The sequence below is a fragment of the Chinchilla lanigera genome, unplaced genomic scaffold, assembly GCF_000276665.1.
Source record: "Chinchilla lanigera isolate Chin_1 unplaced genomic scaffold, ChiLan1.0 scaffold00082, whole genome shotgun sequence".
Lineage (NCBI taxonomy): Eukaryota > Metazoa > Chordata > Mammalia > Rodentia > Chinchillidae > Chinchilla > Chinchilla lanigera.
Window position 1 is genome coordinate 9,160,890 of NW_004955483.1, and position 25,497 is coordinate 9,186,386.

The 25,497-nt window shown below is 41.4% G+C and overlaps 2 protein-coding genes across 6 annotated transcripts in view; one reads left to right on the forward strand and one right to left on the reverse strand.

Moving 5' to 3' along the window:
• The window catches only part of Atxn1 (ataxin 1), a 399,577-nt gene that overhangs the window by 1,013 nt on the left and 373,067 nt on the right, over positions 1-25,497 (forward strand). For 3 of the 5 annotated variants that reach the window (XR_001231022.1, XM_013503812.1, XM_013503811.1), the window contains exon 2: positions 6,895-7,012. The exons of 1 other annotated variant lie outside the window; for it this stretch is intronic. The gene's annotated coding sequence lies outside the window, so the exon portion shown is untranslated. Of the gene's footprint in view, positions 1-6,894; positions 7,013-19,604; positions 24,459-25,497 lie in introns of those variants that run through there. One more of the 5 variants, XR_001231023.1, reaches the window with a different exon arrangement.
• LOC106146531 (translation initiation factor IF-2) overlaps positions 1-25,497 on the reverse strand; it is a gene marked incomplete at its 3' end in the record, with an annotated part of 215,984 nt that continues 190,487 nt past the window's right edge. Inside the window, 3 exon segments of the mRNA XM_013503765.1 lie at positions 1-243; positions 18,875-19,050; positions 19,915-20,044. Of these exon segments, the coding sequence (XP_013359219.1) occupies positions 1-243; positions 18,875-19,050; positions 19,915-20,044 (549 nt within the window).

Sequence of the window (25,497 nt, forward strand, 5' to 3'; positions counted from 1 at the left end):
AGCCCGCGAGCGCCCCGGCCCGGGCCCGGCAGGCGCGGAGAAGCCGCGGCAGGCGCTGCTGCCCTGCGCCGGGAGTGATCGGCTGCGCGGCGGCTGGGAGGGTGAATGAAGCCAGGAGGAGGGGAAGGAGGCGGCGGCGGAGGAGGAGGTGCTGCGGGGACTGGGATGCGCCCTGGAGCCCCGCAGCTCGTTCACTCCGGGCCGGGCTGGAGACTCCGCCACTCCCGCCGCCGCCGCCGCCTCCTACGTGGTTCCAGCGCGGCGCGCAGGCCGGTCCGGCAGGGGGCAGGGACGGGGCCAGCCGGGCGGAGCGAGAGGTGAGGCGGTGTGGGAGCGCGGCGTGGGTGCCAGTGTGTGAGTGTGTGCGAGTGTGAGTGTGTGCATGCGCGCGCACCCGTGGGGGGCCGAGGGTCGTCGCGCTGGGGAGGGGACCCCGGGGGCCACTTGGCGGACTCCGCGCGCCGCGACCTCTCCGGAGCCCCCAGCCCTCAGGCCGCCTCCTTCAACTCCGTGGCTTGCGCTTTCATTTTATTTCAGACCACGTACTGGGCTGACTGGAAGCGATGAAACAATTCAGGTTTTCTAGGGAGATTGAGCGAGAACCTTAGAGGGGGGTGGAAGTAGGTTGGTGATCAAGACTCCGCCAGAAAACAAAACAAAACCAAAAAAAAAAAAAAAAAAAAAATCGGTTTCTAAGATGGTAGAGTTCAGTTTGATCCCGTGGCTGCTCTGTTTTGTTTTGCTTTCTTGGTATATAATCCTACAGATAAGAGGGTAATATAAATACTTGGGAAGATTGGAAAATTGCTGAAGAGTAGTAAGGGCGAAAAAAAAAAAAAAAAAGCCAGTCGGAAGCTGGTTATATAATGCGCGATGTGGCTAACAAGAACGGCAAGCTATTTTTATTTTGTTTACCGTATGTTGTGCTGTAGGGACTCCTCCAAACTGGTTCTGTCCCCGAAGAGATTTTTAGCTTCCTTGTGAGAGCCACAGGATGCAATTGGCAAAATTAGAAGACCCTGTTCCACCCACAGAATAAAAACTAATGCCTTGGAGTGGCGTTCTCTGTGCACATCCTGCGCTGCGTGCGAGGGAATGTGTGCATGCAAATAAGTTCTCCTTGGGCAATCTAGTAGTCACATCTCAATGACATTTGTGTTTTATAATGCAGGATGTTCTTAATATTTAAACATCGCCCTTTTGTATAGCACATAGCAGCGGGTACTGGCTGGTTATTTTTAGGCATAGCTAGTTACTTTTCTGACAGCGTTAGGTAAATCATATCTATTTGGGTTTCTCAAGAACCCTGAATTCCTAGAAGCCCCTTTCAACCCACCCTTGGGTTTATTTTAGCGGGGCAGAGATAGTTTAGGCATTTTGCGGGGAATGAAGATTGTGCCTGAGGAAGCCAGCAGCGAAGAGAAAATCCTGCATATGAACTCTTGGAAAGGGATTGCACCACAGCAGCTAATGCTGTGGCATTTAGTCTCCTCTGACTGCCCTCTAACTGTGCGTGCATCAGTCAATATTTTAGCAGCTCTGCAAATAAATGGGCTTGAATGCCACCCTCCACAGAAAGCAGAGGTTGAAGGATTCCCCCGAACCTCCCGCCCGCCTGTCTTTCTCATCATGCGGATAGTGTCAGTGGTGTAGGTTTTCCGGGCACTTACTCCAACCCTGATCACTCATGTAATTAGATCAGGCTGCCATGGCAACAGACAGTGTTCTCCCTCCATTCAGGTGGGTTTGCCTGAACTACTCCAAGTGTTTTATGCACAGTATTTGTGCTGCCCAGGCCAGACTTCACTATTTCAATTGCATCTTCTTTCAGTATTTGGATGGGAGGCACTGAATGAGGCTTTTAGCTACTAAACTTTTATAAAGGAGACCAACAAGCTGTTCTTGCTGGGTACAGTATGTAAATGCATCTCCCTAGACAGTGAAAGGAGCCTGACAGTCCTGCTGGTGTTTATTGTGAACAGATCAACAAGTATTTGGTACTTGTTAGAAACCTTTCAGAGCTTACTAAAGCAACATTTCTTTTGCAGTCTGGTGCCTTTGGCCTTGCAGGCACTTAACCCTTTGCAGGGTGAAGAGAAACCCTTCCTTTAAGACAGACATTCTTGCTCTTGAGGACTGGCTTTCTAAAAGCTTTGCTCATAGGAAGTAGCTTATTTGGAAAGTATATACCTATGGACACATTTTAAAACTTCACAGCCATCATTATAAAAACTGATACTGACCATAAGCAGGCATTCTGTATTCTAATTTAACTCTGTTGACTAAGATCTCTATGATCGTCAGTAATAAAATATTTGTTTTCTCAGGTAGGTGAGAGATAATATAAGCCCGCAGCTAGTAAACTGATCGAATGTGGTACTTTTACACAACAAACAACTTGTGCCTCATTTTAGGATATAATTTAATGAACACTTCGAGAGCAGCCTTCTCATTTTTGAATGAATGAAGCCTAAACCAAGAAAAAAGATAGTATAGCAAAAAAGAAAACAGGAAGATGTCTTGATATTTGAAAAAAACAATAGTTGAGAATGATAGTGTCACGATTTAATTGTCACCCTGCCCATCAGTTTATAGTTTTATGGCTGCCGAGGTAAGTTGGTTGTTGTTTCTTCCCCCAGGAGCCAGGACTGAGTGAGCCACTCACCTCGCAGTGCAGGGAGTTTATGAGTTTCTAGGTCTGTTCAGTGAATGCTCTGGTAAAGTCATTGTGGCCTGGTCAGATGAAGTGTTGCTGCGGTTAAAATGAGCTATTATCTCTGGGAGGTAAATACACTGGAAGCAGGGAAGTCAAATAAGGTACAGGCGTGTAAGTTTTACATAATGCCTTGGAGACCCTGGATTATATTTTGCAAAATATGGAAAGTTGCTTTATTGGCTGTAAAAGATGGACATGTATTTTTCAGTGCACAAATAAATCCATGCTGAAATGAGTACGAAAAAATGTTTGTACTCAAATGGAAACTGTAAAAGACAATATTTTCCTCTCTAGATTTTGTTTTAAGAGGGTTTGGTAAACAGAAGTGGCACTGTGTTGGAAATATTATAAAGAGGCTTCAGGCCTCTAAATTGTCTTTTAGATAACGATTTTAAACAAAAAACCTCTTTAGCCATCAGATTATAGGTCCAATGCCTAAAAATGGCCTGAAGTTCCAGCTACCTTATATCTGAGAATCCTGAGAAAGGGTAGCATTAAGAGATTATTAAAATATTAGCAAACACTTCTACGGCTCCTGTTTTTGTTGCTATAGACTCACATTCAAGGACTCACATTCCTTCTGTATAATATGCCTTTACTTTTTTTCTTCTGAAATGTCAAGTGGATTTTGCTTGTGCACATGCACTGAGTGACAGTTTCTGATGACTGACACTGTAACACCCGTGTCACTGTGTTTCCTATTAGAAATTAATCAAAAATGGGTTTTACTAAAACCCTGAAACTCATGGAAGTAGGTGCGTGTGGGGTGAATATTCATTCTTTAAACTATAGTTGTCTAAAGTAACATATGCTTGAGACTTTGCAAATCTTAAGTACTCGCACAGGTAAAGTGACATAATTTAGCAACACGCTATCCCTTTTGGAGGGAGAGAAATTGACTTACATTGCTTTATATTTTTAGTGTAATGGGATCATGTGTGTGACTGGCTTCTGTACGAGATTTAGATCTATATAGTTTAATTGCTTCAACGAATGGATTTAGTTCTGGTCATACTTCAGAGGGCTTCAGAAGCAGACCCTCCTTATTTTTTAAAATGCATTGAAAACAAGAAATTGTAGAAAACCCCAGAGGTAAGAACTTCTGTTCTAGAACTTACATAAAGTCCGTTTGCTTCTAAGATATGAATGTTTGAGATATGAATTTACACTGTTCCCATTGTAGTTTCATTTAATGTAGTTTAATGAAATAAATGTACTCATGTACATTTTCTTTAAGACACAGTGAAATAATGAGTGTATAGAGTACTAGTGTATAACACTGTAAAGATGTTGGCCAAAAGAAGTGTAGTGCGATCAAGCTTTTAAAAACATATATCAATCCTTAAAATTACAGAAGTAATAAAAGGAATATAGTGGGGGTAAATTATCTTTATTTGTGGAAACAGTGTTCTTGTTTTTTCTTCTTGCATAATTATATTTATGTATTCTGCCTTTATCATTATAGAGATATGTTTTATAATCCTCATAAATTTGAACCTTCCAGGCTAATGTACTATAAATGTTTATACTACATATTACTACCTTCTCACATATACTAAAACATGTTTAGAACTATTACAGGCAAGAAGGCAATAAGCATTATATTTTGTTTGACATATTTGATGTTAGCATAAATGTTTCATTGATTTTTCTATAACTTTTAATGCATTCCATTTGTGGAGTAATGAAAGTGCAATGATAATCGCCATAATGTAAGCAAAAATTATCTACTACCTGAAAACCACTTTTTATAAAATTCATTGTCCTGTAACCAGAATTTGAGACTCAAAGGGGCAGAGGATCTCCTAATCATGTTGTTTTGGTTTGGGCTGGAAGGAACTCTGTATTTTTTTTCCCCACTGATGTTCCCTTGTCCAGGGAGTTATTTAATAGAAGTCTTTAGTGCTGTTTATCACAGCTGTTTACCTATAAGCATTTGTGTTTCTTATGTTCAGAGAAAATTTATTTGTTGAGTAGTGTGTATAACAAGTTGTTTTTTATTGCGCCCTTTACTTTGACCCTGTTTCCCACATTCTCTCCTGATTTTTATAGCTCATCACATCTGTATTATTTGGGCCATTTTCTGGATAATCTTCCATGCCTCACAGTATGGTATTACATTGTTCTGCTGTGCTTTTGAAACAGTACAGATTCCATTCTGAGTGCGGATCGCTATAGCAAACATTCTGTAGTTTGTTTTCTTTTATTGTTTGTATGTTTTGCCACAAATCCATGCTGACTTGCATTTATTCTTGTGTTTCTTCCCTCTGATGGACTGTAACAAGTTATATTATTAACTCTTTATCACTCGAGCTAGTGTAGCAACACAAATGCTTTAGAAATAAGTAGGCACAAATGAGAAAGTAAATTAATATTTTACAGCATTTGCATCACATTTGACTGTTCTCAGCTATTCAGCAAAATGGGAGGAGACTGTAATTTGGACTCTATAAAACCTTATCTGCCAGGTGCTATGTAAATAGAATTGTGTGCACATACATCGATATACAAGCAAACCCTCTCCCAACTATGAGCTCATAAAGTGCTGTCTACAATTCTGCAGTACCTGCAGCTGGTTGGGAAATGATTATTGAGTATTTTGAGCATCAAAATTTGAGATGTTACCAGATAAAATCAAAGAAGTACTGTGTAAGGTGAAATAGGTTTTTGCAAACTTCTGTCTAACTTGAATTTATAATTTAACAGACTTCTTGGCGAAGGGACAGTGTCTTCTAAGGACTTAAAGGACACTGTAGTCTGCATCAGCTTAGCTTCCTTCTGTGTACACACAGTTTACATGTGGGAAACTAAGGCCTACAAAAATGGCTTCTTTTGCATAGCGGTCCCAGGCATTCGATAGAGGCTTAAATAGGTGGTTGGTGAATGGATGAGTTAGAAGGAAGAATACTTTGGCTACTGTTCATTACTTTGAAAAGTGCTGGAAAGAAATAGAAGTTATTTTCCTTTCCAGCTGGGCTGTGCTCTTAAAAATAGTGAGTGTGTATGGATGAAAATAATCATGACTACTGAGATGTGTTGCCATGTACCCAAGGATAATTGGCTCACTTACCTGTTTACAGATTATTCACATTGGAGATCATATTCATAGCTCAAGAATAGTTTCATTCTGACACCCAATATAATTCTGGGCCTTCTCCTTCCTACTGTTACCTGGCGTGAGCTTAGGAAACCCAAACTAAATTTAAAATCAGCCTAAACAAATATGCAGATCAGCTCCAGCAATCATAGACTGAAAGTCAGTCCAGCTTTTACAAGTTTGGGGACTATTTTTTATAACTGTGCTACTGGTTTTTTTTCTGTTTAATGTGAATAAATGGGAATCACCAGTACTTAAAGATATAATTTTAATGGATAGGGCTAAAACATATGTTAGTAGATCAAGTCCTCAACTTCTTCCATTTCTGTGCATAGGTCTTTACCTCCCAAAAAGTACTGCAAGCACCAAGTTCCCTGATGGAAAGGTATATGGAAGATTCATTCATTCCTCCTTTCATTCATCCATTCACACATTCCCTCATTCATCATACAGTGGATAATTTTTACTTCAGCATATGTGAGACATGTGCGTGGTTAAAATAACATAGGCACACCTTCAGTGACTAAATAATTTGAAGTTCAGTGGAAAGTCCAGTGGACACTTGCATACTTTCAATTTTTTTCTACGTTTTATACTTTTTTCTGTCCCATTGGGTTAATGTGCCAGTAGCCATATCCTGTCATGATTGTCAAGTTGCATGTGGGCCGGTTGTATTTGCCACATTCAAATTAGGCTTTGGTTCAATTACTACTTAATCCGTGCCCATCTCCACCTGACATTACTTGTGATTACGCGCATGTGTTTATCAGATGCTTGGCTAGAATCATTGGAGAAAAGAATGACTGTAGCTGACTCAAATAAAGAGAACGAACTTTTAATTTAACTGAAGGGATGACCTTTTTTGTGTGTTGGCCTCCCTCTGAGTCCTGGGAAGTAAATCCAGACCTGTCTTTGGAGCTGGCTGATATCTTTGTAATTCTCATCAAACAAAATGCAAAGTTTGATGTCCTTAAAATTCATATTTCAACCCATAGACCCTCAAGGTAGCCTTTGTTTTTAATGCAACTTCTTCTGTTTTTCGTTTTGGATTTCTTCTCCTGTGCTCCCTGGATGACTGCAGGAGCATCATCGTGCAACAAGTCAGCAGGGTGGTCCATTCACACTGCAGATTTGCCTGCCATCCTTGGATCCCAGTCTCCTTTTCCACTGTCGCCAGAGGGAAGAGCATCACATGTCAGGTGAGATCTCTGCTATTGCTGTCTGTTTCCATCTGAGGCTGAAGTCTGACTGGGAAGTCTGCCTAGCAGCCATGCTTTAGCACTTTGTTGATAGCTGAATATAATTGTCTTTACAAACTATTGTGTGGGAAATTGAGAAATTGTCTAGATAGTTTTTCTTTAAAGCTTGGATAAAGGCTTCTGTCCTTTTGGTTTAATGTAGTTGGTTCCTGAAGAAATCCGCTTTTGTCTTTGTGATGATGGTTTATTGCCATTTGAGGCATAAACTTGCCTATTTTAATTGTTACTTTTCCTTAAAGCAGTAGGAATGTTGTGGTAGCAGATATCTTAAGTCACAGTTTTTGTGTTTTAGGTTTTTGGTATAGCAGAATACGTGTGTAGCAAAACAGAGAACTGTTTGTTTGGGCAGTGGCAATCAGTATTTGTTGAATCTTGCATTTCTTTGTGTCTGATTTTACAACTTCCTGATTTCCTCACATACAGTAAATTTTTCTGTCCTGGAGAGTCAGGCAGTACAGGGTGTATGCAAGAGTTGATGACTCATGGTTCTCTATTGACGAGAAGACCAGAGGACATTGCCTCTAGTGAAGTCAGAAGAGGATGGAAGTTAGCAAGGATGTGGGGCAATAAGAGCTCTGGAACACTGGTGTACGCAACCAGGGGAGATTGTGAAATATGAGCAGGAGATGAATTTCTGTTCGCCTCGGAAGCAGTTGGGCTGGAAGCTAGGAAGATAGGCTAGACCAGAGATTCCTCAGTCTGGCTAGGCAGAAGAATCCAGTGGAGAGTTTAAACAATCAGAATCTGGGGCTCCATCTTAGATTTTCTGAATCAAAACTTGTCCTGCTGATCTCCTAAAATATTGCTCTTTTAGGCGTCAGTGCAGCATGAGTTTGGGAACTGCTGTCTGCAGGCAGCTCTTCCCAAGGAATGTTCCCTTGTCTTGCCTAGTGAAAAGTAGTTTACTTTTACTAAACCTCGCATCTTCAAGTGTGGATTTTCAGAACTCATTCATCAAGAGGTAGATATTTACCATGCCAAAATATTCATTTTGAAAACAATTCATCAGATTTTTTCCCTCTCTACTTATAAGATCCAGTTTTTAGATTATATACAAATTCTGTGGCGTCTGAAAGAAAAACTTAGAACTCTGGTACTAGCCCATCTCGATTTAAAATCCAGAGGTCCAGCTCTGACCTTCAGCAGTCTTGCGTCTTTTCCTTGCCTCAGTTTCCCCATGGACAAAACAGAGAGGCTGTGGCGAGGATGGAATGTAGGTACTGTAGATAAAATGCTTCTTGGCTGTGGCTTGTGGTCTATTAATATAAACGATGGTTGTTAGCATATAATTTATCTCTGGGCAGAATGTTTGTAATGGTCTTGTTTCCTGATGGTCGCTCATGGACCATACATGACAAGGAACCAGTAAATATACCTAGACCTTGGTCTTTGGACCAACCCCACAGATATTAATAGTTCTACAAAGCTCTGAGGCTTCTATTTATTTTTCTGAATTTTAAGTTCTGAATTTATCACAACATTCTTACCGTGATAGGATGCATGCCTATCATTGTTTATAGTGTCGTAAAATAAGCTGATGAGTGGAACATGGTGGCACACACCTGTAGGAGGATCACAAGTTTGAGCTCCATCTGGGTAATCTGGGTAACTTGGTGATTTAAGGAGACCCTGTGTCAAAGTTAAAAAATAAAAAAATTGAAAGGGAGTGTGCTGGATATGTAGCAGCTGAGTGCGAAAGGCCCTAGGTTCAATTCCCGGTACTGCGGGCAAAAGGAAAAAAAAAGTGGTGAATTGCACACATAGATGGAATTACATGTGGTCTGGTCTGAATGACTAAAGTATTAAGCTGCAGAAGGGACAGCTGGAGAAGTCTTCTAGGAGGACAGGAAGAGGTGGGAGGGAGTTATCACAAACATGGTGTTCTTTTGAGTTATGGAAGTGGGTTCTTTACATTTTATTGGCTGTGGATTAGAGAGGTGAGCTTTAAATGGAAAGAGAGTGACCTGGAGTTGCTGCTGCGTAAGCCTCTTAGGATCTCCAGGTGTCAGCTCCTGGAAAGGGTGGGGTGTCTTCCTGCTGCCCTTCCTCTCGGAGTGTTACTCACTCACCATTCTGGGCCAGGCAGAAAATCCTCACACTGAAGCTTTTGAGGCTGTGGTTCGGTTGTATATGGGGTGAATATACCTTCAATTATTTTTTTAACCTTCTGGTATTTAAAAAGAGTCATTGCTCATGACAAAGTATCTTGAGAATTTTATTTTGAAAACTGGGCAGCAAGAAGGCCTCTCTCAAACTCCACATGTGCCACTTAGGGAGAAGAAGCCGGGTGTGTCCAGTTCAATAAGCAAATCTAAGTGTCTTACAAATACTCATATTGTATTACTGACAAAATACTGCAAAATCACCTTGAATTTTAAGCAGATGACATTTTCTGTGATTGCACTGAAAGGAAGCTTATGCACATGATCTAAACATTTTGCATAAATAATGGTCTCATTATAGTCCTCACAATGGATGACTAAACCCAGGCGGGGAAACGATCACTGATGTAGTAGTACTCTGTTATATTCATTAAGCTTTTTTTAAATGAAAAAGATGAAAGTCTGGATTGCAATTATTTCTGGTTCAAGTTATTTTATAAATATAATATAGCTATATAGGAAGTCATGATCTAACTCGCTCACAGTTACTATCTATGTAAGAAATGATTCATTCATTTATTCACTGTATCTTTTAAAAACTACTTCATGGTGCTGTGCAAATGAAAGCTAGAACTACTGAAAGGGGGTACGTTCACTTCTTTCTGGTCAAGCAGGGGAAAGAAGAAATGCACTAAAATAAGTAACAAAGAAGCGAGGGTGTGGTTGGGCTTCCTGGAGTACCTTCTAACCCAGAAGGGATTCGAAAGAGTGATGTGGCCTGTGAGAAAGAGGTCAGGGAAAACTTTGAGGAGGACGCTTCTCTGAGTTGATCTCTGGGGGTTGGTTTGCATTTCTGTGGGAAGGGATGGATAGAGCTGGAGAAAACCCATTGAAGTAGCTAGGACATAGGCAAGTGCTTGGTGTGTAACTGGCCTGCCCTCTGCAGCTGACGCACTGGTGCTGGGGGACATCTGAGTTTCTGGAGTCAGGCCGGGAGTGCAGGAATAAGACTGCTGAGAGGTCAGTCTGTGGATCAATGTGGGGAGCCACTGACATAAAAATGGTCTTTGAAATTGGGTTTTGGACCTGTCAAAGAACATCTCCTGAACATGCAGGAGGAGATGACTCAGTTTCAGGATGCCATGAGCTGGAGTAGAATGCACAGAGAGAAGGTAAGCAGAAGGTGGGACAGGCTTCCCGGGCCTCCTCTTTAAAACCTGGGGTGAGGGGAGGGTGAGGATGGGGAGGGTTGTGGGTGGATAATGAGGAGGGCCTTCCGCCAGAGCTCAGGCACCCTGGAAACTCAGTGCTCCACTCCTGCTGAATGAAATCTTGTTGAAAACCTTTATTCCTTTAAGACCTTTTAAAAAATAGGAACCTGAGCTAATTTTAGCTAAATCTAATATGTATGTGTATGAAAATGAATGCTGCTTTTGAGATTCAGCACATGTGATATCTCTTTTCATTTAAACAAATGATTCTTCTATTTTCCTCTAAACAGTTTTATTAAGACGACTTTGAGTGGAGCCCTGTACATATTAACAATTTCAGCATTTCCTTTGATCTCTTCCTCTGCTGATGTATTCATCTCATGTGGTACGCGTAAATCGCATTGTGCTGTGTACCTGACTCTGCAGTAACTGTTCATTTGTGGCAATTCATTTACTGTACTTTGATAAATCACATTAATATGGGTGTGTTCTGTAACTTTAGAGGGTTTCCAAGAGACGTTCTACAGACTCTTTTATGTGAGAAAGAGATATATATGGAGAGATAGGTAGGTATCTCCATATACGTATATACCAAGTTACTAGACACAGCTCTGAACAAATGGGCTTCTCATTTATACTTTATAGAAGAAATGTGGAATTGCTGAGCTTTACTTCTGGGGGGAAACCCTATGACTTTCTGGCTCAAAGTGAAAGGGAAGACTGAAAATTATCTACTTCCATTGGTGTTAGCCAGCAACCTGTTTTACTGTAATTAGGGGAATGAGCATTATTCAAGGATTTTTTCTTAGCCTGAGTTATTTGTTTGTTGTTTGTTTCCGGCCTCAGGTATTTGTGTTGCCCCTGGATGACTTAGGATGAAGGCGGTGACTTATGTAATTTTCACCAGCGCTAAGAAGTTTAGGACGGGAGTCAGAGGGACAGAGAAAACAACTCCAAGGGCAGATCGTTCTGTCTGCAAATATTTAATGAGCATCCACTGTGTGAGACTCATTATGCCAGTGAGGCCCTAAAGGGAATATGAAGATGATCAATAGTTCACAATTACTGTTTTGAAGATGAACTCATTTAATCTTCACTGCAGTCCTCTGTAGTCCTCTGTAGTAAGCGTTCTGTGGCACAGAGAGGGTAAGTGACTTGCCCCAGTGTGCCCAGGAGCTAAGTGATGAGTCAGGCATAACTGCCAGCTTGCTCTCTCCCCTCTGCTGTGTGTCTGCTCCCAAACCCAGAGTCCTGTGCTGAAGAAGCTTCCGGTCAAATGCAGAAGGGAAGGGGTGCCCAGGAGTAGTAGTTAAAGAACCATAATTCAGATCGGGATTAGGGGAGTGGTTCTGGAGCGTGAGCCTCCATTTCCGTGGCTGCCCGTTCAGCGTCACAGGCAGGTTTCTGAGACAGGCTGCCTTTGCAGTGTTTCCCTTTCTTTCACTCTTCCTCATACCTCCCTGAGATTCCTGTGCACTTGCAATAATTATTAATTGAAGAAAATGATGACAGTAGCAATATGCTTATCTGTTTCAGGGGATTGGCTTAAGTCTCCTCCAGATGTTTTCGGCACCCGGAGTCCCAGGGAGACCATGAACTTTTGACTCTATAAAAACACCTCAGTGGGTCATGGCTCAGCTCAAGAGATTTGGCAGATACGAAGGATTTATCTCTGCAGTGTGCTAGGTGGTGGTGTCAGGCAAAAACAAACTCTGGAAACAAAACACGCAGCCAGAGGTGGTCACACTGCAGTCAGGTGGCCCCAAGGAAGCCCAGGACTGTGACCTCCTCCTGTCTCTGTCCCTCCGAGGCTCATGTTCTTGCCTTATTTGGACCAGTGACTGAATCTTAGCCAGTTCATCTCAAGGTGATAGGGAAAAGATCACTTTTCTCTCAGGCTGAGCAGGGAAGACCTGAATGTCTTTCTTGTGTTGGATGAAATTTACCAAGGATTTTTTTTTTTATCTTCCGCAGCAGCACCTCTCTCTTTATAGACATACAGAATAGAAGCGGCCTCCAGATTTACTATCTGTGCACTTGCCTGGCAGCCCCAGCCTACATCACAGCTGTAATCATATGTGATGAATTTTTATTTACAGATTAGGAGGCTCTGACTCTGACATATGACTAACCGGGAAGCTCCTCCCTACAACAGTTGCATGTCATCTGCTTCAGAGGACTAATTGCTTGGCAATTCCCCTTTGGTAATTCCCTCTTTATTTTCTGATGAGTTACTTAACAGTGATGGGCTTGTTGAGCAGAGCGTGGAGTTTACTGTGCGTTCCAGAAACGCCACAGTAGGCCTGGGGGGTATGCTTTTTGGATTTTGCGTAGCTTTTCCTGAAGAAACACTGAAAGCATTATAGGACCTGTTAATATTTCTCTCAATACTAGGTTAAACACCAGGCAGCGTGCAATTTTCCAAAAGAAATCAAAACCAGGCCTCTTTTTAAAAATGTGCCCCTGTGCATCAGAAAATTCTGAAAAAGGGATTTAATATTTATAGAATGTTTAATGCACTTTTTAAAAATATGATTTAAAGTGGAGCAGCTCTCCAGTTCGCTGCCGAGAGTGCGTGCTTTGGAAGAAATAGTTTGGAGATTGGAATTTTTGTTTCCTCCCACTGCTGGAGGGCTTGGGCTGTTCGCTTTAAACCTGCTAGGCCTCAGTTTCCCCCTTGGCAAGCAACTAAGGCTGTTGAAAGAAGCGATCTCTCATTCTCCTTCTGTCTCTGGCCTTGTACAGTTCCATGAATAGATTTTATTGTAATTCTTCCTCCCAGCTCCCCTAAGACCTTTGCTTCTGTCAAACATCATTTGCTGTTGTTTGACTTTGTTAGGTTTTGTATTTAATTAGAATTTATATTTTAACTATTATTGTGTCATTATTTAGAGAGTAAGTCGTAAGCGGTGCCTACAATCATTTATCACCCTATCTATATTAGTTTCATACCTTAATACTTCCTCGGCTCCTTTTTACTGTTCGTGCTACCATGCCCCAAACAACAGCTATTTCTGGAGGTGGAATGCATTATAACTGGAAAGAATCTTTCAGCTAATTGTGGAATTATTTTTTTGCAAGAGGAGTGCCGAAGCTCAGCTCTTCTAAGCAGTGGTATCAAGGGCCATATTCTGCTTTTAATTTGCAAGTAGAAATCCTTTTGATGTCATTTGGTTTTACCTGCAGGTGCAGATTTTAGTCTCCAGGTAATACCTTCTCTCTTCTGCATCAACTTTTCCAATTAGTGTGTGCAGCATTAACTTGTCTTTTTGGTTAATTTATAAGAAGCTCATACTGATGCCTCTTGATTCATTGCAATTATTAATAGTTTCTGTAAGAAGCCAGTGCAAATAGAATAGGTGATGTTTGAGGTGTTTTTTTTTTTAACCCTAGTTTGTTATCTTATTTTGTATCATAGGCAGACAAAAAGGAAGAGGAAGTAAGTAATAGTAAGTAAAAAATGAGGGCCTTGAAATCAAGGAGATTGAGGTTTGAATTCTGGACTCTTAGCTGGCTCCTTAGCTGTGTGGCCAAGATCACATGGCTTAAATCTGTGATCCTCAGTTTCCTCCTCTATTAATTGGGGATGCTTGTGCCTGTCTTTGATCAAACATACATTGGTTATATGCATTGCATGCAGTGGAATCTCAGTAAGTGTAATACAACACACACACACACAGTGAAAGAAGAGGAAGGCATAATAGCCTTTTAGAGCTGGGGGAGAGAGAGAGAACAGACGAAAGAGCTCTACGGTAGTTGATAGCAGTAGCTGAATTTGTGAAGAGTCTTAATCTTAGATTAAGACTTTCCCACTTGGGAAGGACCAGAGGCACTCTACTTATTTGGACATGGCGGTCTTGGCTGGTTGATCTGCAGCACAGAAAAGGGGGTTTGCCACCCCGTGATTGATAGAAATACGATGTTTTAAACATTTATGGCACAAACCTTACAACAATAAAGGGAAGCCAATAAAAGCAAAAGTTCCCTTTGGTTCTGCCATTCCAGTCTATAAATCACGTTCGTTTTAAATGTGCTGTCTTCTAGCTCTTGACAATTTAAGATGTATCCTTTTTTAGTTCTGCTTTTCCCATTTAGCATAAACATTCTCATTTGCAACCTGGACTATAAAATTATTGTTTCCCAAGATTATGTAACATTCCATCCAATTGTTCTATCTTAATTTAAGTTATATGTCAATTTTGGACATTTAATTTGTTTTGGATTTGTGATTTCTTTGCATACTGAAGTATTTTCACTTAAGACACTCTCAGAAAGCTTATTCCAAAGGTGAGAGGGGACTTGCTCTGAATGGTTTTCTAAAAGCCTCTACCAGTTTGGGTTGTTACTGATGATACAGAAATGTGTCTTGTTTCAACCTGCTTAATTATGGGATTTATCTTTTTTTTTTTTTCTGGCTAATAGGCTCCTTGGTTTTCAGATTTGCATTCCTTTGATCCCTCTCAGGGATAGAACATTTCTCTCTGTTTATTTACTAATTGTCCTTTTCACAATTAGCAAATGAGAATCTTGATGTTTGTAATCTATGTATATGAGCTCTTTTTGTGTTCTAGATAGTAATCATTTTCTGAAGTGTATTTGCTGCAGATATTTCCCCAGTCCAGTTTTCTTTGATTTCAATGATAATACTTTTTGTTGTATCAAAGTTCGAGTTTTTATGTGATCAGCGTTCCCACTTGGGGTTCTCTGTTCTTCATGGTTGGTCTCTGTTGTGCAGGGAGCCCTGCGCAGGGGGTGGTGGGTGGAAACGGGTTCTCAGGTTTGAATTCTCTTCCACTTTGGAACTACAGACAGGATGTTGTGCCGCCCTCCCTGGGGTGCCTTTACCCTGGAGATGGCTTCTTCGCAAGATACTGGGAACGGTTCCCTAGGTCTTGAATTTGGGGTAAATCAGGCTTCAAGATCTGAACTTGGCTAGTGGCTTGGCCAGACTGGGTGGCTTGGCATGTGACACGCCTCTTATGTGACATCTTCACACGACCTCTTGTTCTGCTCCAATCCCTCTTCTCTCTGAAGCCAAAATGAACATGACTGAGTATAAAACCTCTGTTTCTATCTCTGTTTTCCCTGCCCTCTCCCCTGAATTTTTAGGGTCCTCAGGATGAGAAGTCCAGAATCCTTATCCTTGCTGCCCTGCTTTTGGGGACATAGCTCATCACACTATTGTCACTCATGTTCCCCTGTATTTGCTTCACCCCACTCACTGGGTATTTCCTCCATAAAAGGGCCAGATTCTCCTTCATTCCAACTTTTAGACATGCTGTGTCCCCTTTTTTAAAAAACCTAGCTCCTCCTGCTCTTGTCTGGCTAACTTTCGCTCATTATTAAAACCTCACCTTGGAATCCCTTCTTTGGGGAGCCTTTGCCGTAGGCTATTTTCAACCTATTGTAGACTCCCAAAGACCCTTGTTCTGTCCCTTTTGTAACACTCTGTGTTACAGAGTGAGTCTGCCCAAGACTCAAGGTCTCTTCCTGCCACCCATCCTTACCATTTGGCTTACATGAAGCCTGCAACAAGTACAGGCATTTCCCCTGCAACATGAATTTGGGTTACAGATTGGATGTGATCCTCTCTAGTTAGCCTCACTTGTATCATTGTAGCCACATGACATGTAGGGGACCTCAGTGTAGGAACAAGCAGCGATAGCTGTTTGAGTGGCTTTGTATACCATGACAATTGGTGAGAAAAGTGATAAAAATATGTGAGAAGGCTGTGCCAAGGAGAGAGGATAAAGAAAGGTCCTACGAGGAATTTTCTGGAATAAAAGCTCCATGTAATAAAATGCTGAATTTGCTCAGTTTTAAGTTTGATAGTATTACACATAAAGCCACACTAACGCTACAACTATTGAAGTTCAAGACATGAAAAGTGGGTTTGTTTGTTTGTTTGTTTGGTTTTTTTTTTGGCTTTCTTCCGGTACCGGGAATCGAACTCACGACCTCGCGCTTGCCAGGAAGGCGCTTTGCCGCTGAGCTAAATCCCCAGCCCCAGCTTTGTTTTTTGAATGTCTAAAACTGTCTGTGTTGAAAATATTCCCATTGAATGTGAGCACATGATGATTCTTAGAAGCACAGCTCCTGGGTGGGATGAAGGAAGGAATCTGAGGGTCATGTGTGGAGCATCTGCCCTCTGCTTTGAACAGAGTCCCTTATGCTCTCTTGGGACCCATCTTACCAATTCAGGTCAAAGTTCCTGGTGAGAAACTTACCCTGAGGAGCTCATTTTATCAGGGAGAGAGAGTCCTTCTGGATTCTGAGTTGGGTGACTCTGGTTTGGGTAAACTACCACATGAGAGGGGAGCCTTGTGATGGGAATGGGGAACCCTGAAATCTGCCCTGCATAGCCCTGCTCAACAAGCATGACGCTGACGGGGTAGGAAGGCATTTGAGCTCCCTGAGGTGACAATCAAGGGGCCAGTCACTCCTCTGTCTTGCATAGGCACTTGTCTCAGAGTTACCTTGGGCAGGGGAAGATGCTTTTGACGATAAAGGAGGTCCTTCTGTGATAGTTGGTGTGAAGGACCATATATCAGAGGCTCAGACAGGTGTGCAGATGGGAGCCCAACATTTACCAGCTAAGACCCTGGCCCTTTTGTCCCCTGTAGTGTACCATAGAAAGTGCTCCCAAAGCCCTTCTCCCTTGCTCTGCTCTGCCAGGTTCCAAGCCTGGACAAAAAGTACTATGGATGAATTTGACTTTGATTACTTTTCTTTTTTCTGGATTCTCATCTCCAGTTCACCCCAGAACTTCCTGGGTCACCGCAACCCCATCATGAAGTGTGACCCCATGTGTGGGTGGTCCTTTTGGGGAGATATCCTTTATAGAAGAAGCTGGGAAAAAATATTTTCCCCAGGCTGCTGCCTTTGTGGTTTCTGAGCTGGTATTTTTGAGAACACAGCCATTTGGCTTGGTTTATTTTCTTCTTTTATAAGTGGTCATAGGCCCAGAAGACAAGTTTATCGGTTATTGTACTGACAGCAAAGATGAGCCGGTTATTTGTTCAATCTCTTTTCCTAAAACCTTGCTTTCTATTGCGTTTAAAGGAAATCTGGTAAAAGCATCAAAGTCCAAATTTTGGTGCTTTCCTTTGGCTTCTCTGTTCTCGTTAAGCCTCTGTAACCCTTTGTACCTTTCTCTACAATGCAGAAGGAAGAAGTTGTATTTTTTCCCATCTCAGCATCATCCAGAAGCACAGTACTATTTTAACTAGTTGAAGAAACAGGTACAAAAGGAGAAAGACACTTTTTATTTGCTCCTAGCAAGCTATAGATCTCTCTCAGTCATCCTGGACATTAGCATAGGTGAACGATGACAAGGGTGGAGGATCACAAGTTGGAGATCAGCAGTCGGAGCCCATCTTAAAAAAACAAAACAAACAAAAGCAAAAACAAAATAAAACAAGGCTGAGGATGTAGCTCAGTGTGCAGGCCCTGGGTTTGATGCCCAGTACTGAGAAGGAGAAGAAGGAGGAGCTGTTGAAGTTGTTATTACTGAAGTTGTTGTTGTTGAAGTTGTTGTTTCTGAATGTGACCTTGAAACAAGAGTCTCACCAGTAGCTTATGAGCCTTCTTCAGACAAAACACTGGGATTCACAGTTCACATCATCTTGAAGCCCTGGTGGGAGGGCTGTTCGTCTATGAAAATGAACAAACACTAACTGTTTGCTATCTTGCTGTACAGAAAACATTTGGTGACCTGACTAATCTCAAAGTTACTGTCTCTAAGTGGTGCACTTAATTTAACTCATTGCCCTGAAGCCTCAGGAAATGATTTCCTTAAAAATCAAAGAAAAAAAAAAGAACTTTGTTCATTTCAAATATTTATAGTCTTCAAAGACATCACTGAGATGCATGTCCTACGTTGCCTGTTTCTCTTATGGGACAAGTCAGATCTCCCCATGTCCTTCGATTGTGTTTTGCAGTCTGAGCCTCTGATTTGGTAACTGCAGCTTTAATAACCACATTTCTCCAGACCACGTGCAGTGGCTAGTGTGTCATGGGTCCCCTGGGCTGACGATGACACAGCACAGGGCCTTGGATACATTGTTTCAGTGGATCATCATAATGACTCCTTGAGTACAGAGTGTCTTCCTCAGTCTCTAAAAGAGAGAACAGAACCTAACTAAGGGTTCTGAGACTGCTGGACTAGGTTCCAATGGCCAGATGGTCAGTGCAAGAGCCCTGGTTTTTCTGTCTTGTGGTTCTCCCTTCCCCATCCCCTGGACAGCTAACCCAAGGCGTTATGCAGTTGGGTCTCTAAATTCATAAACAAACAATCCCCTCCAAAAGAAACATGTCTTTGGTGTATGGAGTTGGCCCCACAGAGCGATTTTGAGATGCAGCTGGAAAAATGAAGAATTGCAAGGGGTCCAGCTCCTTGAATATAAGCAATCTGTAGTTACCCCTTGAACTATTTCTCAATAAAATTAGACGTTAGATGTCTCTGGAGTGCTTAAGCCTAAACTTGTTGCCTTGGTGGCGGGAAAGTGATTTCCTTTGGCAGCCACTGCACCTTTAAGGTTGAGCTTCTTAGAGCTGTAGTTCTTTAATGTACCCATGTCAGCAAGGTTGAAAATGTCAGAAAACCAAATTGATCTTGTATATGGAATCTTGAAATCTGATGCCATCTCCTCTGAGAAGTCCTTTGCTGTGTGGATGGGAAGACATAGTCAGATCAATTCCCACATGTAGGTCCTTCCTGTCTTTCTCGTGGATGTTACAGAAAGAGGGAGGGGAAGCTATCCAGCCACCTGCAAAATCAGCCTTCTGCCTGCTGGGCCAGTGGGAGCCACTGTAAGCTGTTTGCATCTGCACAGAGCATGAATTGCTTCTATGATAATTAACTGTCTCCTGTCCTAGAACACCTAACGATGGGTCTTTTAGTGAAAACACTCTCCATCGCTTGATGCCAGAGCCTGTGTAGTAACTGAAGCCTCTTCTTGCCTTGCAAAAGTAATCTGATAGCAGGTCACCAGCTGTTATTGCAGACATACTTAGAGTCTGCTTCATTTTTAATCTTGAATGAAGCCTTTATAACTGAAAACCTCATTAGAGGGACTGCAAATGAGACAAAGGTGGTCTCCCCCCTTAGGCGTCCGCCTTCAATCTCTTCACAGCTTTGTGTCCAGGATTCGAGGAGCTACAGCCTGGCGGGGAGTTTTGCTTGGTGTCGGAGTAGCTAAGAATGTTTCTCTCTAACAGGTCACAGAACAGAAAGTGCTGGTGGACATCTCTTCTTGCCCCAAGATCTTCGCTGGAAGTCCTCCAGACTTGGTGTCTTAATGAACTCGCCAGGAGGCATAATGTGTCACCATTTTATTGTGGGCCACCCTAAAGGATGACACCCAGCTTCCGAGACCTCCTGTTGGACATCGTCCCCTGAGAGCCAATGCTTTTGCTCTCTCCCATTGTCCGGAGTCTGTCTCCAGATGGTTTTAAGGTGGTGCAGGCTTAGTCATTCATGGCCCGGACCCTGTTGAATGTTCTGCTTGATCAGCTTCTAGCCGCTCACCTTTTGTCACTTGCTGAACAGCACTTCCTTCTTGAGCTCTCAGGAAGTCCTTGCACCAACCTGCTAGAAGCAAGGCACCAATCCATTCTTTCCATCTTCGTGGCTGCCCACAGCCATATCCTGGGGTGACCTGGAGTAGAGGCACCAGAGGATAAATTCATCCTGCACAGACTTGTTTCTGCTAGTTCTAGCCTGTCTCTCGCCCCAGCTCCAGCTTTTAAATATGCCAGTGATTGGTTTTGTGTAGGAATGTGTGGATTGTTGGATTGGAAGAATTCTCTCCCTGGATTTCTAGTGTTTACATAAGCAGATATTTAAAAAATGTTCTATCCCTGATTTAAATAGCAGGGCTTATTTTTAAAAAAAAGTTATGGGTGCCTGAAGGCGTACAGCATCAAAGCACAAGTTTTGTCTTTTTCTTCCTTACAAGTTGTAAGGGAACTCAAAGGTGTATAGTAATGTTTTGCCAGGAAAGGGTCAAAACAGAAAGTTTGTAACAGAGATAAACTAGAATAGAACAAGTGTGAAGAGAGTCTGACAATGTATGCCCCTGGTTGGGAGTTCAGCCCGCGCAATGTTATGTGGAACAATAGGAATGGAAGAGAGATTTCAGTAACATTTTGTTCTCTGTCAAAAACCTTCTGAAATATAAATCTGCTGTGTGTTGGAGAATGGAGACAGGAACTGATTCGAGCTGAATGTCTTTCATTTAACTAGAGTATCCCACAGAAAGCGGTTCTTGTTCTGACAATCATATTTTTGCTTTCTGTGACCTAACGAAAATTGGATTCCTATTTACGTATCTTGTAGGACTGTATCATAGACAAAGACACAGATCAAATCCCATCACAGTGGCTAGTGTTACGGCAAGTAGAAATATTTCTAAATGAAACACAAACATTTGTAAGCCACAGCCAGAGTGTGCAGTAATAATACCAAGTTGGTAATATGAAGCCATTTGCCACTATAAATAATTTAGTTGTAGATGTGCCTTTTTAAAAAGCTGTGTTTTATTTTAATTCTAGTCTCTTGCCGACGTGCACACACCCATACACATACCTCACCTATTTGCATAATAGAGGAGGACTAGGAATATATATATAATCATAGAAGTCAGCTTTATTTTGGTCTCTCTAGAACAGATTATCTTTTTTTTTTTCTTCTCCTCATGATGACTTCGGTAATTGCCTCCAATTGCTGAATTTCGCTAATTGCCCACAAATATGAACGTCTTTTTCTTGGAGGGTCTGGCCACGTCAACCAACCCAACCAAAAGCGAGTAGCCAGTATTAGTGGTGTAAGCATCTGAGCTTTAAAATTAAGGGCTCCTGGCAAGGGATGTCCTGATTTGATTCTCCATTCTGCACTACCACAGGAGAAAGTAGGTGCCTTTTTTTTTTTTTTTTGGTTTTATATCTCTTGATCAAAGCAGGGCATGATGGTGCATGCCTGTAATTCCAGCTCCCTGGGAGGACTGCAAGTTCAAGGCCGCCTGGGCAGTTTAGTAAGAGCCCATCTTAAAAAAGGGAGGTGGGTGGAGATGAAATGTGTCCCTCCCTGGGTTCAGTTCTCAGTACTGCAAACAAATAACACTCCAGATCCTTCATTCTGATATTGATCCTGGCCTCAAGAGTCCAGAATCAATGACTTAGGTCATAATTTTGAGCATTAACTATTTTTTGAGTCAGAAAGCCTTTCTTCTTAAGCCTAGAAGAGGACAACTATTTCTTTTTACTTTTATTAACTCATGTTAATTGTGCACATTTGTGGGTTTCGCTTGGATATTTCCATACGTGCATATATCCTGCCTTGGTCAGGCCCACCTTCCCCTGGCCCTGGAACCAGAGGACATCATGTTAAATCAAGTAAGACAGACACAGAAAGCCAGGCATCATGTGTTTTCTTTCACATATAGAAAGCAGGGGAAAAAGAGATCTGAAAGTAGTAAAGGAACTATTAGGGAATAGGAAGCATTAACTATTACTCCTGAAATACTTCGATATGATTCAGTAGACTGAGGTTTTCCAGATACATTACTGACTAAAATACAGCATATTCACTTTTTTTAAAAAAAAAAATGGGGAGTTTTCACTATGTTGTCCAAGCTAGTTTCAAACTCCTGGACTCAAGTGATCCTCCTGCCTCAGCCTCCCAAACAGCTGGGAGTACAGGTGCATACCACCATGGGTGGCAATAAATACAGTGAGCTATCTTAAAATTACAACATTGATGATCAAGAGGAAGATCCTCTAGGAATAAAGGCCCGTTAGGTTTTAACCTTTTTCTATCTTCAGAATTCTTGTCTGCCTGCCTTCTATTTTATTTCCTCTCTCTGTTTATACTAATTTGTACTTGTGTTTATTGTTTTCTTACTTAAAAACTACTTGAAAAATTTCACAGCCCTTACAAAAATAAAAGTCCCAGCCTATTTGTTCTTCTTACCTCGGCCGTCTTTCCTCATTGCTAGATGGCTGCTTCTCTTTCTACTTCTCTTCTGGGATTTCATTGCTCAGCAATTCCCGCGTGTGATTCTGGATATTATGGTTTGAGCTTCCTGACCAACTTCTCTTTGCAGCTGAGTCCATTTCCTGTGCTAAAAGTTGTTGGCATCTTCCATTCACCACTCCTACTCAAAACTGAAACTTGTTGCACTCAGATCAGTCCTTAAACACCATTACTGTCCTCCTCTCTATTTTTCACTCCATTGCTCTTTCCCAGTGATGAAAACCTACTGGTCATTAACAACTTCATTTTGATGTCACTTACTAAAGACCTCTTGGATTTTTCTACTCTCCTGATACACTTCCCAGCTTCAAGCTACAACTAGCGTCCACAGGTCTTTGACAAATTAGTTGTCCCTACACGTGGTGTACAATGTTACACTCACTGTTTAAAAATAATTAAGCTTCTCTCTGCGTTCTTTGGTGTGGGTCAAGAACTTTACTTGCTTTGCCGTCCAACACAGAAGTTAATCACAAACGGGTCCTCTAAACCAGATAATTAAAAATAGAGCAAACTTTCTGAACTAGGCAGTTGGCACAAAAGTCCTCACTTCCATCTGTGCATGGTTAGGAAAATATTTCATGATATTTAAATAGCATTGGCTTTGCTCTCTTGTGTGAGTATGTCTGTGAGTCTGTGTGTAATTCATTGCTCTGAAGGTTTATTTGACGGTTAGCTAATCTTTTTTTTTTTTTTTTTTTTAAAGTCACAGCAAGGAAGCAGGAAAGCAAACCCAGGTGTTTTGTGCCTGCTTTCTTTATTTCTAGCTTCTGTGAAGGAACACTGGTCCCACTCTTGCTTTTCTCCTTAACTCAGAGTTTTCCTCCTACACGGGGCTCAGAAAATGAAAGAGCAAACGTTTTGACTTTCAAATCTTTGTGTCTTGATTCTCCACGTCCAAGTTACCTTGGCTAATGGCTTCTGAGGAGCTGATCTCATAGACACAAAATGCTGATGAATCTGTTTTGATTTGCACTGTGGCAGATTAGGATTTTTGCTCTCTGGAAAGGGGATTGATACACAGCCGACTCATAAACACTTTGTGACTTAAGCACAGGACGTGAGTGACTGGTTTGGAGGAGAATTTAATCCTTCAGCTTGGACTTTCCTTTGTTCTTATAAGTAATCAGTATCTCCTAAAATGTATTCACCAGGTCTGTGGCTGTGATAGGATCTTAAAAGTACATTTTCTGTTTATAAGGTTTAAATTGCTAAATAATATAAAGGTTATACCCTTCTGGTATTTTTCAGTTGCAATGATCTCTTTATTCCTAGAAAACTTATTTTAAGGTTGGTTCCTTTTTCCCAGGAGAGGTGTTGTATTAAATAACGCTAATGCCCAGTAAATATACTGAAGATTAGGAATTATTTTTTTAAAAATGTCTTTCACTCCTCTAGCTCTGAAGTGTGTTATGTTTCTCAGAGTTCTCAGTTGGCTTATGTTTCTGAAAACTAGAGGGTAGGAAGAGTCCTAATACTATGGTAATAGAATTAAACACTGAAATCAAAAACAGAGAGTTGATCACGGTCCTATTAATTAAAATTAAGAAAAGAGAAATAGCTTCAATCAAGTCCATTAACATAGTGGCAAATTTTTGTGTTTAGCTCTCCATGCTAGTTCAATGATTTAGTCAGTTTGTCATTCACAAAGTTTAAAATCAGAAGGGACATCTTTTTGTCCAACTTGCTTGTTTTACATTTCAGTTAATTCTGTCCATTTCTGTGTACAAGGCAGTAGGCTAAGAGGGAGCAATAAAATTGAATAAGTTGTGGCTCGTGGCTTCCAACAAATTAATCTTTGATTTCCTTTTCTGTGGTATTTGAGGGACAGCTTTTAACAAGGCATAAGTGAATTTTGCTAATTGTTATTCTTGGACAATGTAAGAAATTCGGGATGAATGTATTTTGTGAGTTCTGGGGAATGATTGATGTCTTTGTACTTTAGGGTCCTGCTGAATTGTAGACCACCCCAAGACAGAATTCTGGTCTTCTCTTCTACAAGACTACCAGCACTGCTAATATTAAAGAGATTCCCCCCAAAAGTTCCTGGTATTCAAGTTCTTTACATTCTTACTGTGGAACCATTACACTGTTTCTTCCGTTTTATTTGGGTACCTCTGACACTGACATTTGGAATTTCAATTACAAGAGCTGATTTTCATTATTGATTTTTTTTTTTGTTTTGTTTTTCTCCGGTACCGGGAACTGAACTCACGACCTTGCTCTTGCCAGGCAGGCGCTTTGCCGCTGAGCTAAATCCCCAGCCCTCATTATTGATTTTCTTATCCAAGAAGTCATTGTTAGCAAATAGTATTTACTAGATTTGTGATGAAAACACAACATACAGTGTACATATTCAAGAAGGTCACAGTGCAGAGAACCTAGTCTTTTAATAATGATGATGCCCGGCTGACATACTGGGGATGAAGAATGTGTCAGTCACTGTATAATCACTTAATGCTCACAGTCAACCAATAGGTCTTTGTTATCTACACCTCAAAGATAAGGAACTCGGTTAGTAGTTCGCTCAAGGTCACAGAGGTGGTGAATGGTAGGATGGGGATTTAGCTCCTGCCATTTGAACCTCAGCCCTTAGATTCCTAATGAATATAATTTATTGTTTACCACCTGGTACCATGGTGAGACTTTCAAGATTGTTTTCAAAACCTGTTTTTATTAAATATTGAGTACATTCAAAAACATCTTCACACAACAAATGTTACAAAGAATAAGGATTTGGTGAACACTCATTTCATTCTCCACACAGATTTTTGAATTACCACTATCTTGATGTCCCCTGTAGACATCCCCAATCTTGTCACTTTTTTTTTCTCACCATAGAAGTAACCGCTGTAGAAAAAAAATTTTTAAAAATATTTTTAACCACAATGCTCAAAAACACTTTGTCAGATCATTCTCTTTTTCCTTCCTTTTTCTCCTCTCTTCTTCCTGCTTGGTAGTTGCTCTGACCCCTTCCCTCTTTTCTGTCCCCATTGTGGGGACAGAAAAGAACCCAGTCAGACCTGCTGGAAGATGTCAGGGAAGGAGAACGGGCTGCTTGGGACTGGGCTGGACTGGGCA